This window comes from Podarcis raffonei, chromosome 9, assembly GCF_027172205.1.
Source record: "Podarcis raffonei isolate rPodRaf1 chromosome 9, rPodRaf1.pri, whole genome shotgun sequence".
NCBI classification, from domain to species: domain Eukaryota; kingdom Metazoa; phylum Chordata; class Lepidosauria; order Squamata; family Lacertidae; genus Podarcis; species Podarcis raffonei.
Window position 1 is genome coordinate 52553588 of NC_070610.1, and position 13728 is coordinate 52567315.

General features: G+C 41.4%; 2 protein-coding genes across 2 annotated transcripts; one reads left to right on the forward strand and one right to left on the reverse strand.

Annotated features, from left to right (window-relative positions):
- Positions 1 to 59: 59 nt before the first annotated feature.
- Positions 60 to 6672, forward strand: MAD2L1 (mitotic arrest deficient 2 like 1). The gene is made up of 5 exons (XM_053403527.1): positions 60 to 239; positions 1751 to 1897; positions 3917 to 4037; positions 4903 to 5006; positions 6143 to 6672. Exons 1-5 carry the CDS (start codon positions 167 to 169, stop codon positions 6313 to 6315), a joined length of 618 nt encoding a protein of 205 aa, XP_053259502.1. The 5' UTR covers positions 60 to 166; the 3' UTR covers positions 6316 to 6672.
- A 1341-nt stretch (positions 6673 to 8013) lies between these two features.
- RPL7L1 (ribosomal protein L7 like 1) lies at positions 8014 to 13408 on the reverse strand. Its single transcript, XM_053403528.1, has 7 exons — positions 13289 to 13408; positions 12839 to 12947; positions 11575 to 11738; positions 10355 to 10492; positions 9435 to 9544; positions 9086 to 9300; positions 8014 to 8215 (listed from the first exon to the last, which is right to left on the reverse strand). The coding sequence occupies exons 1-6, from the start codon at positions 13300 to 13302 to the stop codon at positions 9092 to 9094; spliced, it is 744 nt and encodes a 247-aa protein (XP_053259503.1). The 5' UTR covers positions 13303 to 13408; the 3' UTR covers positions 8014 to 8215; positions 9086 to 9091.
- Between the last annotated feature and the right edge of the window lie 320 nt (positions 13409 to 13728).

A 13728-nucleotide genomic window follows, 5' to 3' on the forward strand; every position in this document is an offset into this window, starting at 1 on the left:
GCTGTTGGCCCCACCCCCTTTCCTGCTGCGCACGCGCAACGGGGGAGCGCCCTCTGTTGCCTCGTACTCTCGCGCGACGCGAAGGAGGCGGAACTGGATTTTGAATCAGGTGGCGGGAAGATCGTCCGGAGCCCGAGCTCAACCCCCGTCGCCTCGTCCTCTTCGAATGGCGAAGCAGCAGAGCCGGGAGCAGGGCATCACCTTGCGGGGCAGCGCCGAGATCGTCGCCGAGTTTTTCTGTGAGTTAGTCGGGAAAGGAGACTGGAGGGACTCGGTTGGGCGGGCTGCTCCTAGGGGAGCCGCTTACTCTGGAGTAAGTCCCGCTGAATCCAAGAGGCTTTACTTCCGAGTAGGGGTGCCCGCCTAGGATCGGGAGGAGGGGATAATGCTGCGAGGGAATGATGGCGCCCGAGCTGGAGGGGAAGGAGCGGGATGCAGCATAGGCCAGCCATCCTTTCTTCTCTTTTCCTTTACTTTCCCCCACGTTGATTTATTTGCTTTACACAAACATCCTGTCGCTGAGGGTATAGCGCCCCACAGCGTGCCAGCAAAAGTTTGCATCGCAATATAAAAGAAAAAAAGAACACCTTACTGGCTGTGCGTGGAGTAGCTTTCCAAGGTAAATTGCTCCAGGCTGCAATCCAGCACTCGTTTGCCCGGGAATAAGCGCCCTTGAAAAGAACGTGCTTCTGAGCAGGCACCTGTAGTACTGCGCTGTCAACTTCCTTGTTGGTCCTGTAGCTCACAGAAGCTTGTAGTTATAATAAATATATTAGTGTTAAGGTACCACAAGACTTCGTTGATTTAGATGTTGATAATCACACACACTTCGGTGGTGAGGTTTCCCAGCTTTGTGGACAAAGCACTGGATCGCACTGCCTGTTCTCCTTAGAGTCTTTATCTGCTTTCATTTTAAACTTTATATCGGAAAAGGGTGACTCTTTAAAATAAGCATGCTTATTCCAATTTGTCCACTCTTGGGCCAGTTATGAGCATTTGTGGTTTGGTTTAAGCTTCCCTTCAAGTTAGAATCCCTCAGCCATAAGCCCTTGTAGACATTGATTTACAAATGCTTGCCATATTACTTCATCTAATTGAAGTATTGTGAGAGAGCAGCATTACCTGTTTTGCATTTTGCATAAGTCCACCTGATATCATTTAATCGAGTATTCTATGAACTGTGGAATTTCAGTTCTAGGTGTTGGGTAAAATTATGATACGGAGAGCAAACATAAATTTGGAGGTGTACAAATAACCTACCACACAAACTTAGGTCTAAAGATGATTGTTTTCGTTAAATAATAAACAATGTGAAGTTACGTTTTAAAGGTAACAATGTAAGATTTTTGGCAAGTGTAGCTTTAACCTACCCACTGTAGTATTAAAACAGAAGTTGCACTGACCAAAATAAAAGCATATGTGCATTATTAGAGTCCTTATCTGCTTTCATTTTAAACTTTTAAACTGTATGTCGAAAAAAGGACGACTCTTTAAAATAAGCATGCTATGTGTGTTACTGGTTTGTAGCCACAATAAAATAATAGACTGCTAATTCCAATTTCGTCAGCCAATAGCTTTGGCACCTGGCATGAACTCTGCCCCTTGAGCCATTATCTTTGCCCTGCAGAGAAGATTGCCACTTATAAAAACAGGCACATGCTATGCTTTCTGCTGGAAGCAACTGAAGGAATTTAAAAAGTAAGGTGATGGTCCTTGTATTGTTAACACTTGAATATTTTTTCCCTTCTAGCATATGGTATCAACAGTATCTTATACCAACGTGGGATCTATCCTGCTGAAACATTTACACGTGTTCAGAAATATGGACTTACTATGCTTGTGACTGCAGACTCTGAACTTAAAAATTATCTGAACAATGTGGTGGGACAGCTAAAAGGTATTTTTTTATGATTTCCTGACAGTTTTCTTATTACTGTATAGAAATTAAGAAAACAACACAGTCCCTGTCCTCAGACTTACAATAATTTAAAATGACCCTAATAGCTCAACAAATTGGACAAAACGTAGTTTTAAAACTTTCAGCAGTTTCCCTTAAAGAAAATATTGTTGTCAAAATTGCACAAAGTAGATGAATACAAGATCTTTCTTTGGATGACAGTGCCTATGTGGTCTCAGCAAAATCTTATGCCACCTCTTGTTTCTTTTCTATTCAATCATTTAAAGTGCAGACATCAGAAAAGCAGGATTACTAACCTTTAAAATCATAACAGAAGAAAAGTGTATTGTCTGCCTGCCTAAAAACCATAAAATATAGGTTCAGTTAGACTTACGTAGGAGAGGGTTCCACAACTGGGGTCCTGCCAGTGAAAAAACCTTTGTTACCTTTTACAGCCAAACATTCCCTCCTTGGTTGTGGAGCTCAGAACAGGCCTTCTGGTGGTTCATTTATTAAATTTATATTCCTTCCAAAGGAACCCAGGGTGATTGATTACTACAACTGAGGTCCTGGTTCATATGGAAGCAGGAGGCCCTTCAGATACCCTGCCCTCAAACCAGGACTTTATAGGTACCGTACTTTTCGCCCCATAGGACGGACCTAGTTTTTTTGGGGGGGAAATAAAGGGGGGGAATTATCCCCCCCCCCCAGGTGCGCTGCACTAATCCCGAAGCTTGGGGCGTGCTGAGCTCAGCGCGCCCAAGCTTCTGGGTGCCGGCAAGGTCTCCGCTAGCCTGGGGAGAGCTGGGTCTCCCACGGCTAGCGGATAGCTTCCTGAAGCCTGGAGAACAAGAGGGGTCGGTGCGCACCGACCCCCCTCGCTCTCCAGGCTTCAGCGAAAGCCTGCATTCGCCCCATAGGACGCACACACATTTCCCCTTCATTTTTGGAGGGGGAAAAGTGCGTCCTATAGGGAGAAAAATACGGTAATAGCCAGCACCTTGAATTGGACATAGAAACAAACTGGAAGCAGTGCTGATGGAACAAGACTGGTAACATGATCTGAATAGTGAGCACCAGAAAGCATTCTGGCCACCAAATTTTGCACTGATTGTAGTTTCTAAATGCTCTTATAAGGACAGCTCCTTTTAGTAATCTAACCTGGATGCAGCAATTGGCCAGATTTGTGTTCTTTAGGAAAGGACATAACTGGAGAATCAGTTGAAGCTGAGCAGACACTTCTTTTTTAAAGAAATGGAAAGGTAGATAAACTCATCTTTATTGGGCTTTTGTATCAGTGAAGTGCTGTTTCTGCAGTCTCCAGAAGGTAGTACAAAGGTAAACACTCCTTTATTCTTAGAGTCCTTTTTCATGATGGGAGCAGTTAGCAGCAACCTCAATAATGGGTGTTGGTAATACATTTGTATTACCTTTGTAATTTGTATATACCTTGCATATATGTTCCAGAACTCTGAAATCACTATTGCTAGATGGGAGCAACTGGTAAAGCCTGAAGCCATATAATAAGATCTGTTTGTGTGGCAAAACATACTGTGGGCTCCCAAGCAATTTAGAAAAACAGATCCACTACCAAGAATACAGAAGTTGGCCATTCCTCATGTATAAAATTAAGTCACCTCATTTATGTCCAGTGAAACCTCAGTTGTCGAACGTAATCCGTTCCAGAAGACCTTTCGACTTCCGAAACATTTGACAACCGAGGATCAAAGGGCAAAGTCAATGGAGAAAACCGGAGCAGTTACTTCCGGGTTTTTGGCGTTTGGGAGCCGAGGTTTGATGGTATAGGAATACTATTTGAAATTTCTATTTAGTTGATGTTCTGGCATAATTCTTACACATCAGGCTTCCTAAATCAAGTGTACCATGTGTACCCTATAAACTGCAGGTTGTCTCTATGGTTAATAGTTTGCAGAAAGACAGTGGTAGTGTTTATTTCAGGTGGTTTAAAATGTTTTAAGGGACTTCTGGGAAGCTATTTTTTGTCTTGCCTTTTTTCAGAATGGCTCTATGAATGCCTAGTTCAGCGGCTAGTAGTGGTGATCTCCAGTAAAGAAACCAGTGAAGTTCTGGAAAGGTGGCAGTTTGACATTGAATGTGACAAAGCTGCAAAGGATGAAAGGTAAGTGCATTCAAACACCATTGTTTCAAACAGTGCAAAATGTAGGCATTTATTCAGCTTTGTATTCAAATTGTGCTCCTCCCTCACCCCAGGTACAAAAAAGCATATGGCAAATTGTGGTGACAACATAATTGTCTTGGAGAGATGGATGATATGGATATGCTTGTGGATATAGAGATACGTAGTTGCCTCCTTCAAAATGGGGACTTCCAAAGGGGGAGACATGGCTTGCAAATGAGTAAAGCAAGGGTTGTGCTTGGAAAGTGGTCAGCTAGTCCATTCTAAGGCCTGGGGTGTCAGCAGCAAATGCACACAAGTAAAATGCTATAGATGTAGGCCAGGAGTGGGGGAAAAGATTTGACAGGCAGACCAGCTCCTGACCTCCGCCACCCTACCCCACTCCCGTGGACCATTCTGGCGTGTCCTGTCAATTGCATGACATCAAGTCACCCAAAATAAGCTTTTCCCTTTCATCACTGCTCTGAATTCACCAAGCCACAATTTATAGTCAGCTATTGGCTGCGCTTGGAGTAAAGCAAGAGTCCAAAATTCTATAGTCTAGCACATACCTGCCTGAAGTGGGCTTGCCAGAAGTGTAACTGTAAGGCTGCTAATTGTTCCTGTCCCACCTCTGATGTTGCGTATTACATCAGATGTGGAGTAGGTTTAGGGCCTGCCAGGCCTAACTTGGCCTGTAAGCCAGTGGTTCTTCCTCCCTGGCATAGGCAATGGAAACCTGCAAAGCAACCACACCAAACATGGCATGTAAGTTGGACCAGTGGTTATTTACTATGTAAAATACTAATAGCTTTGTTAATTTATGATATCAGACTTGTTTAACAACAGCTTTTGATTGCTATTTTAGTGCACCGAGAGAGAAATCTCAGAAAGCTATACAGGATGAAATAAAATCTGTTATCAGACAGATAACAGCCACAGTAACTTTTCTTCCTTTACTCGAAACAACATGTAAGTATCTTGTCACTTGATGCTCTTGACAGAATGCAGCAAATCTGTTTGGGGGCTTATTCGTAGTATAGGCTACAAAGCAAGGAAATGAGTACTGCAACTTAATACATTTTCACATACAACCTAATTTCTGTAAAGAAATGCATTGCCAAGCGTTTAAGGAATGTAAACAATTTATCTGGAATAAGGTGAACAATGAGTTCATTTTCAGATGATGCCATATTATTTTATAAAATCTGAGTGGGCTGAACAGCTCCAAAATAGTGTCTTCAAACTACGTGCTGTATCCTTTCCCTGCCCATGCTCTCCCCAGCCTTTTCTCAGTGGTGCTCTGAGATCAGGTGTAACACCTGTTGGAAAGAAAATAGGGTGGATAGCAGGAACAGTTATAGGGTGGAAGGGAAGAGGTTTATCACCCTCATCCCGCCCGCTTACTCACACTTCACAGCATTTCAAACAAGCAGACTGCTGCTGTTTGCAGAAAATGCTGTCAAAAGTTCAATGAAAGTGATTCACATTAATAATAATAATAATTTTATTATTTATACCCCGCCCATCTGGCTGAGTTTCCCCAGCCACTCTGGACGGCTTCCAATCAAGTGTTAAAAACAATACAGCATTAAATATTAAAAACTTCCCTAAACAGGGCTGCCTTCAGATGTCTTTTAAAAAGAAGATAGCTGCTTATTTCCTTCACATCTGAAGGGCGGGCGCCACTACCGAGAAGGCCCTCTGTCTGGTTCCTTGTAACCTCACTTTAAGTTGACATAACATAGATGGGGTCTTTCATGGGAAGGAAGGCTGTAAGTGTAGTGGGCTGCATCAGTAAAATTGTTTGGAGGCATTAAAACTAGTAGTATGACAATGACCCTAAATCTGGTTAACACTCGTTCAGTAAACTGCAGTTCTGATAATCCAATTTCAACATATTGTAGTTAGCCATCAAGTGATGGATATGAATGAATGATCCAGTCCTAATTTGGTTCAATTAATGTATTATTGCAGCATTAATACAGAAAAAGTATGAATGTGCTTGAATTTTAAATACAAGCATACAATTTTATTCTACCCTTAAAAATGAATTTAGAATATAGGCATGCAATATAAATCTAGTAACACTGGGTTTTTCCTTGCAGGTGCATTTGACCTGCTGATTTTCACAGACAAAGATTTAACTGTTCCAGAAAAATGGGAAGAGTCTGGTCCACAGTTCATTGCTAACTCTGAAGAAGTTCGTCTTCGTTCCTTCACAACTACAATACACAAAGTCAACAGTATGGTGGCCTACAAAAAGGACAGCTTCCCCTGACTGTGCAAATTAGACTGTACATAAGCTTCCTCTTAACTTCTTTAGCAAATAGTAATTACATTCTGCATAGATCCTTTGCGTTCCAGTAAAACTAACAGGGAAAACATACTTTGTACATAGCTTGAATATACTGTGGATGTATTTCTAAGAATGAATACTGAAATCCTGTTCTTTGATATGCGACTGAATTTCCTCATTCTGGTTATTACAGGAGTGTGGACTGAATGTTTTTAATTGTATTTTGTAGGATAAAAAAATAAAGTAAAACTTTAACTGGTCTTTGTATCATAAGTGTCCTGTATAACTGCCTATATTTACTTAAATGTGAGTCCACTGCCAATAAACTACTTAATTTTGTTTTTGTTGTGGTTGTGGCTAAAGTTAGCAAAATATTACAAGACCTTAGGGACTGGAAACATCAGCTTGATCTGGCTCACAGCCCTGCACATAGCTGTTAGGCTTAGGACACCTAGGATTGGCACCAATGGAAGTTTTTCCTACTGATTTTAATTGCTGTGGAGCGTTTTCACTATTGGCATCTATATATACACAGCCATACCTTGGTTCTCGAACTGAATCCATTCGACTTTCGGAAACGAAGGCGTGGCTTCCGATTGGCTGCAAGAGCTTCCTGCACTCAATCGGAAGCAGCATCAGACATTCGCATTCCAAAGAATGTTTGCAAACCGGAACACTCACTTCCGGGTTTGCGGTATTCGGGAGCCAAAACGTTCGCTTCTCAAGGCATTCAACAACCAAGGTACAGCTGTACTGCCATTCTGACAAATTGGCTCTAGCTTAATTTTTCCCTCTGCAGCTCTACTACAGTGGTACCTCTGGTTGTGAACAGGATCCGTTCTGGAGCCCCGTTCACAACCTGAAAGGACTGCAACCCGCGTCTGCGCACAGGTCGCAATTCGCCACTTCTGTGCATGCATCGAAACCCAAAAGTAACCCTTTCTAGTACTTCTGGGTCGCTGCGGGACGCAACCTGAAAAAATGTATCATGAAGCAAACGTAACAAGAGGCATGGCTATATTGGCTAATGAAAGAATCCTATTTTTTCCAAGTTCATTTATGCCAGGAGGGTGGACTAGGGGAGATAGTACATATGGTGAGAAGTGTATGAACTGGGGTGGGCATGGCTCACCTTTTGCTGCATCCCTCAATACCCTGAAGGAAATGTGCCCATCAATGGGAAGAGGGGGGAATTCTCTCAGAAACAAGCTCCAAATACTTTTCAGTCAATAGCTTATAAGCTTCAAAAGCTAATAGTTCTTGCATTTGTCCGGTATATAAGCAAGCCCCACAAAGCAAAAATTTAATAAATCTTTTTTATTCGAGACTTTACATACAAAAGAAGTTTGAGGATTACGTTCAAAGTGGCTATTTTAGACATGGGCTGACCAAAGGGTTTGACAGGAGAATTTAAGGCATCAACTAGTTGCCAGCCAATTCAAGCAATCTGGGAAGAGGATCCTGACATGTTCAGGATATTCCTGCAGAAGGTGATCACCAGGTTTAGATCATATTAGGTTTCCTATTCCAAGTGTGCATCTTAAAAATGCCAAGTTTTCCCACTTTTGTATTCAAAATGCATAATGAAACTCCATGCAAAAAGCAGTGCTGGGTTTCAAAACATCTCCACTGTCTTTGTAAGCAATATATTAATTTCAGAGGGCTGTGCAAGTTCTTCCATTCTATTCTATGCGCAGGATAACATTTAAATCACATCTTGGATCTCTTTCAACTCAAATATGGAAGTGTAGTTTCACCATCACACAGAGAGAAAGGAACAGAAGTCATGTCATGTTGCAGACTCGGGAGTCTCTGAAGACCCAATGTACATCATGGAGTACAAATAAATATCTTCCAGAACATCCTTAATAGCGTTCATAACCTGTTAGAAAAAGTAAAAAGAAATCACTATAATTATGCTTAGTGCCTACTGAAGAAAGCTGTTGGAAAAATATTAAGAGCAAATGTTATTTTTATGACTAAGCTGGAAAAAAGTATACAAGGAAGTTGCTGTTGAGAGTTAAACTCATTACTGTCTAGCAGACAAACATGCAGTGTAACTGGAGATGGAATCCTGAACAGTTTTTTAAAAAACACCTCAAAACACTGAGAACTTAAGATGGTGCTTGGAATTAACTGCTCTTTAAATGAATTGGGTTTATGAATTGCCAGTTAGTTATGCTTTCATAGTATGTAAGAACCTAAAACTACTACTATTACTATTACTGACAGGAATTTTCTCCACCTTTCTCTGAAGCATATGACATAATATACACAAACCATGTGGATTTTTATAAAGTAGGATCCACTGCAGAGTAAACTTTTAGTCCTGCTCTGTTTTTTGCATACAACTTACTGGAATCTACCAGAAGCTGCCAAACATGAGGACAGCTGAATATGAAGTCACATGAACTTGTATCATTCTGGCCCTGACCACCAGCTTATCCATCTCTACCACCTACTCTACAGGAGGTCCAAGAAAAAGTATTTTCCATTTCTGCTACCCAATCTTGCAAATTTAAGATGCTGAGGGGTCAAACTTCAGATCACTCCCATCTTCTGGTTTTATACCCCGAGATTGAAACTTGATGGTTTTGGCTTCCTTATCTTCCTATAATTTCACAATCCATCAGCAGATGCGGTCCACTTTTTCGAACTATGGCCATTCTTCATAAGGAACTCCAAGACCATTTTTTAACATATAACTAAGCAGTGATTGAAATCCATAAAAGCCGGTGTTAAGAGCACCCACCTGAGCCTAGTTCAAATGACGAATGAGTTTGTTGATTCCACTACCTCGAAATCCAGTATCGCCAATCTCTTTGTGGAACCCCGCTTTATTGCGGGCGGCGTGGCGAGCTACTGACAGGTGGAATGGCCACAAGAAGTTGTTGACTTCATGAAAATGTTTCCCAGCTGAGTAAATTTCATGAATAAGATCTTCCAAACAAATAATACCAGAGTTTCCTAAGCGGGAGAAATGATTTTAGAAACACAGTAGCATCCAATTTCTTTGGTCATTTCACTACCCTTTTCCTAGATCACAATAAAGCACATGCTGCCCCAAAGCTTAGTGTCCTCCCCTACATTTAATCTCTTACCCAAATGTTCCTCTATCAGAATGTTGTCTGTCAAAGCAAGCTTTTTCTTATTGACCTTTGCATGGCCTCGTTTCAGGATCAACTCTCGAATAGATTTCAGGTTCGGATAACTGTGTAAACAAAATTAGTGGTGATGCTGCTGGAGAATTTTTCAAAACTACAAGATCCTTCCAAAATGGCAACTTGTTTGGTAAGTAACTGCTATTTAGCTCCCAGAGAATGGCCACAACACTAGTCATTTTAAAGCACAGTATGTAACAGTTTCCTATTTGTTTTTAATACTCCGCCATCCTTAGAACATACCTCTTCTCAATGGGACACAAGGTATAGAACTAATCAAGATTTGTGCAAACTACTGCTCCAAGACAGAATGCATTGTGGCATGTATTTTTATAATCAAAGTTTTGTTACTGTATTAACAGCCTATGTTATAGTTAAGTTACGAAGTGGATTATTGCAGCAGATTCATGCCTAAATTGTTTTCAGACAATTTGACGCAGCCTGCCAACGCCGCCTGATCTGAGCCCAACCTGTGTCACACGATTAACCCCCTGCACAAATGTATATTATGCTGTTAACCCACCTTCATGCAAAACGTCTATTGATGTCAACAGATAAAAAGACCCACACTAAATATATTAAATGTATATATAGCTATATTTCAAGTCAGGCTAATAGACCCTGGATGATTGTACCATTTCCAAAGGCAGCAGTAACACACACGTAGAGAGATCCCGTCCCCATCCTCAAAAAGCTCACAGAAAAATAGATTGAGAGCAGTTTTGTACTTGCCAGTTCATCTTTCCTGACATGCCAGTATTAGCATGCAAAAAAGAAAGTTCAAAGTTATGATGCTTTTTATATTCATTTCATTGCCTTTAACCATCCCTCCCACACACAAAAATAAAAGTTGTACTAACCCCCATGCCACATAAGGCTCCACAGTTCGCAGCATTTTCAGAGATGTTGGCGACAATTTAACAAACGTGCCACTGTAAATCTTTCTCAACCGTAGCCTATGTATGACATGCCGCACGCGTAGGCTCACACCTTTAATTCTAAAGCAAAGTAGGAGAAATCAGCCAAATTCTCCCCTTGGACAGAAAGCTCCATAGTAAGCGGAAACAAATATAGATATGCATCAACAATCACCTTTTAACATTTTCTTGAAAGTTGTGTCTTAAAGCTACAGCCTGATCTTTCATTTCTCCCTTCAGCAGGAAGCAACAAACTATGAGCCCTGGCTTAGCAGAGGCATAGGGAACCTCCAGCCCACCGGTCACATTTGGCCCACAAGGCTGTTTTTCTCTAGCTAGAGCCACTCCTTTGACATCAGTTGTGGGGTGGGTAAAATCATAGCTGTAAAGGGACCATAAGTGGCCTGTTTCTCTGCAAACCAGATTTGACAGTAAGTGCAAGCCCCAATTGACAAAGCAAGAAGTGCTTTGTTGCCCAAAGGTCCTTTGCAATCAAGCCATTCTGTAAAGGAAAAAGCTTCACCTAGTGTCATAATGACGTCCAATGGGTGCCCCTGCCTACATTTTGAAGTGCACTATGGGTGTGGGAGAGGGGACATCAGGAACCCGTCACATCGTTGGATCAAATTCCCTACCCTTGGGCTTAGCATAATGTCCAAACCAATGCTCATGGTTTGCTTCACGCAAACAAACCAAAAGCAGGAAGCTAAGGTTTGCTCCTACTGCTTTTATTCAGTGTTCAGTTCAAGAAGGTTTTTTGTTTTGTCATAATTCATCAATACAGTACAGTGGTACCTCGGGTTAAGTACTTAATTCGTTCCTGAGGTCCATACTTAATCTGAAACTGTTCTTAACCTGAAGACCACTTTAGCTAACGGGGCCTCCCGCTGCCACCGCAGCACAATTTCTGTTGTCATCCTGAAGCAAAATTCTTAACCCGAGGTACTATTTCTGGCTTAGCGGAGTCTGTAACCTGAAGCGTATGTAACCCAAGGTACCAATTCACTGTTCTGCAAATATATCCATGGATGGTAATTTTTTTTAAAAAAACAAAACAAAACAATCCACATAATCTGTGCAAATTGGAAAACTAGAATGAGCAAAGCAGTGAAAACCAGCAGATTGCTGGAAAACTAAGTTACAGATGACAAACAGATGCTTACTCTGCAATCCGTACTGCGAAAGCCAGTTTGTGTCCCTCAGGCATTAGCAGCAACCGGGGCTTATGTTCCATGCGCCTCAGACGGACATCATCTCTGTGTTTCCGATGAGAATCCCGCAAAAATGTCTCAAGACGTTTGAATCTGATTTGTTTTCCTTTCTGATGCTACAATAAGGAAATTAAATTTTAAAAGACATGCCTTTATTTTAAGTCACTATCTGCATGCTACTCAGTTCAGTACATAATGGTAAACATGCTCAGCATGTTTTTTCAGTACAAAATGTTCAGTACAATGACATGCCAGCTGTTGTACAGCAGTCAATAGTATCACAGTTTTGTATCTTTGGGGTTATGCCCTAAAATACAGGGAAACTGTTATAAATGAAATAAAGTAATAACAGGATATGAACTTCCAATATATCTATCCATAATGTGTTTTATTAGCAGCCACAAAACACATAATATACCTGGCTAACATGTGGCCTACTGTTATAACTGGAAAAAACACTTCCTTCCTTCCTGGGTGACAGAATAAGAATATGGGAGCAAGCACACCTGAGTGACTGATAATGTAAAGGTCAAAAAAATTATTGAAAAACTGAGCATTTTCAATACGTATCAATACAATAAGTTACAGGGCAATGTTTAACCACAAAGTTTGTTGGAAACAGTATAGCAACAGATTATCTTAATTTAACCTAACCTTATTTCTGCTCTCTGAACTGAAATACTTATGTGGTTACTTCCTTTTCCTTTTAGAAAAAGGGCTGGATTTCAGTTTAAGGAGCTTAATCTACAATTGGGGCAGGCAAGTTACCATGGAAAAGTAGATGGGATGTGATAGAATTTGGAACTTTGTATCAAAAATAGCATCCTAGTTTGATTCAGTCACAAAAGAGTTCAAGCAAGTCTTGGTTACGGTCATACAGAGGAACTTCAAGAAAAAGGTTTGATGAAGGACAAAAAAAGTCATTCTAAGAATAAGTTGTGAGGGAGTACCTATACTTACAATACTGGAGAGGTGAAGAGGATGATAATGTTTCCTACAAATCGAAGTAAGCAAGACTACATCCTTCTAAAGCAAAAGGATATACACCCTTGATTTCTACCACTTCTCTTTTCCCAAGGATTTTAACTGAAACCTGATTTTACATTACATGCCTCATTTATCTAACATTTATTTCAGCTGACCTGATCAAGGGAATTCCTGCCTGAGCTGATCAGGTGAACATACAGTGTCCTGACCTACAATATGCCTCCCCTACCTTTCTTTTGTCCAGCAGCGCCTGCTTTGCTTGGGTGGCTTTGATTGCTTGATATGCCTTTCTTTTTTTCAGTAGATTTTCTGGCACCCGGGGAATCTTCTTTGGTGGTCTAAAACACAAGAGTTTGAACGGGTCAGAGAGAAGACAAAAACAGGTCTAATGGAAAGCGATTTTCACACATTCATATACATAATGCGTTGCACAAATGGTTCCTATTCAAGGACTTAATTCGTTCTAGAAAACATACACACAGCCTCCTAGAAGCGGTCGGTTTCCATATCGTACGATCTCCCTCCACAGATCCAGTACAAAGAACTGTGACCAGTATCTATTGTTCTTACAGGCCTCTGACTATGCCTCCATCCAACAAACAAAGCAGAAGCCCAAGCCCTCCCCGAGGATGGACATGGATTCTCTCCCAATCTACTTCTTCCCCCCTCGAAAACTCACTCAGGCTCCGCCATGTTTCCTCGCCACCTGTGTCCCGTTTCGATCCACTACGCATGCGTACCCCTTCCGGAAGGAAGCGTTTCGCATTTCACGCACAGGCGCGTGGAGGCGCTGCCCTTAAATGGCATGGTTTAATCCGCTCTAGAATCTATCTCTATGGTTCTCGTCCTCAAGAGATATACGGTAACGTTAGAAAGATAGAGCTAAGAAAATTCAGTAACCTAACTTCCGGGTTCATTTTTAAACATAGGTTCCATCCTGGGGAGAGCAGTGAGAGCTGCCCATAAAAGGAAATACGCGGAGAATTCCAGGGTTTTAGGGTAGCTGTCATAAAGCAGCAGCGCTCAGAAGAAGAAGAAAACCAGTGGAAAATGCAGTTCCCTCCCCTTCGTGTCTTATTTCGTGTTGAAAAAATGATCTTCAGTTTTAAACCCCTTTTT

What these genes read in the sequence shown, in the direction of transcription:
- RPL7L1 (XM_053403528.1), bottom strand. An exon ending in TTCGCAGTACGGATTGCAGA is followed by an intron (nt 10,493 to 11,574) that starts GTAAGCATCTGT and finishes ACTTTGCTTTAG; the next exon opens with AATTAAAGGTGTGAGCCTAC. An exon ending in TCTGATAGAGGAACATTTGG is followed by an intron (nt 9,301 to 9,434) that starts GTAAGAGATTAA and finishes TCTCCCGCTTAG; the next exon opens with GAAACTCTGGTATTATTTGT.
- MAD2L1 (XM_053403527.1), top strand. Translation starts at nt 167, where the DNA reads ATGGCGAAGCAGCAGAGCCGGGAGCAGGGCATCACCTTGCGGGGCAGC. An exon ending in AAAGCTGCAAAGGATGAAAG is followed by an intron (nt 4,038 to 4,902) that starts GTAAGTGCATTC and finishes TTGCTATTTTAG; the next exon opens with TGCACCGAGAGAGAAATCTC. An exon ending in TCCTTTACTCGAAACAACAT is followed by an intron (nt 5,007 to 6,142) that starts GTAAGTATCTTG and finishes TTTTCCTTGCAG; the next exon opens with GTGCATTTGACCTGCTGATT.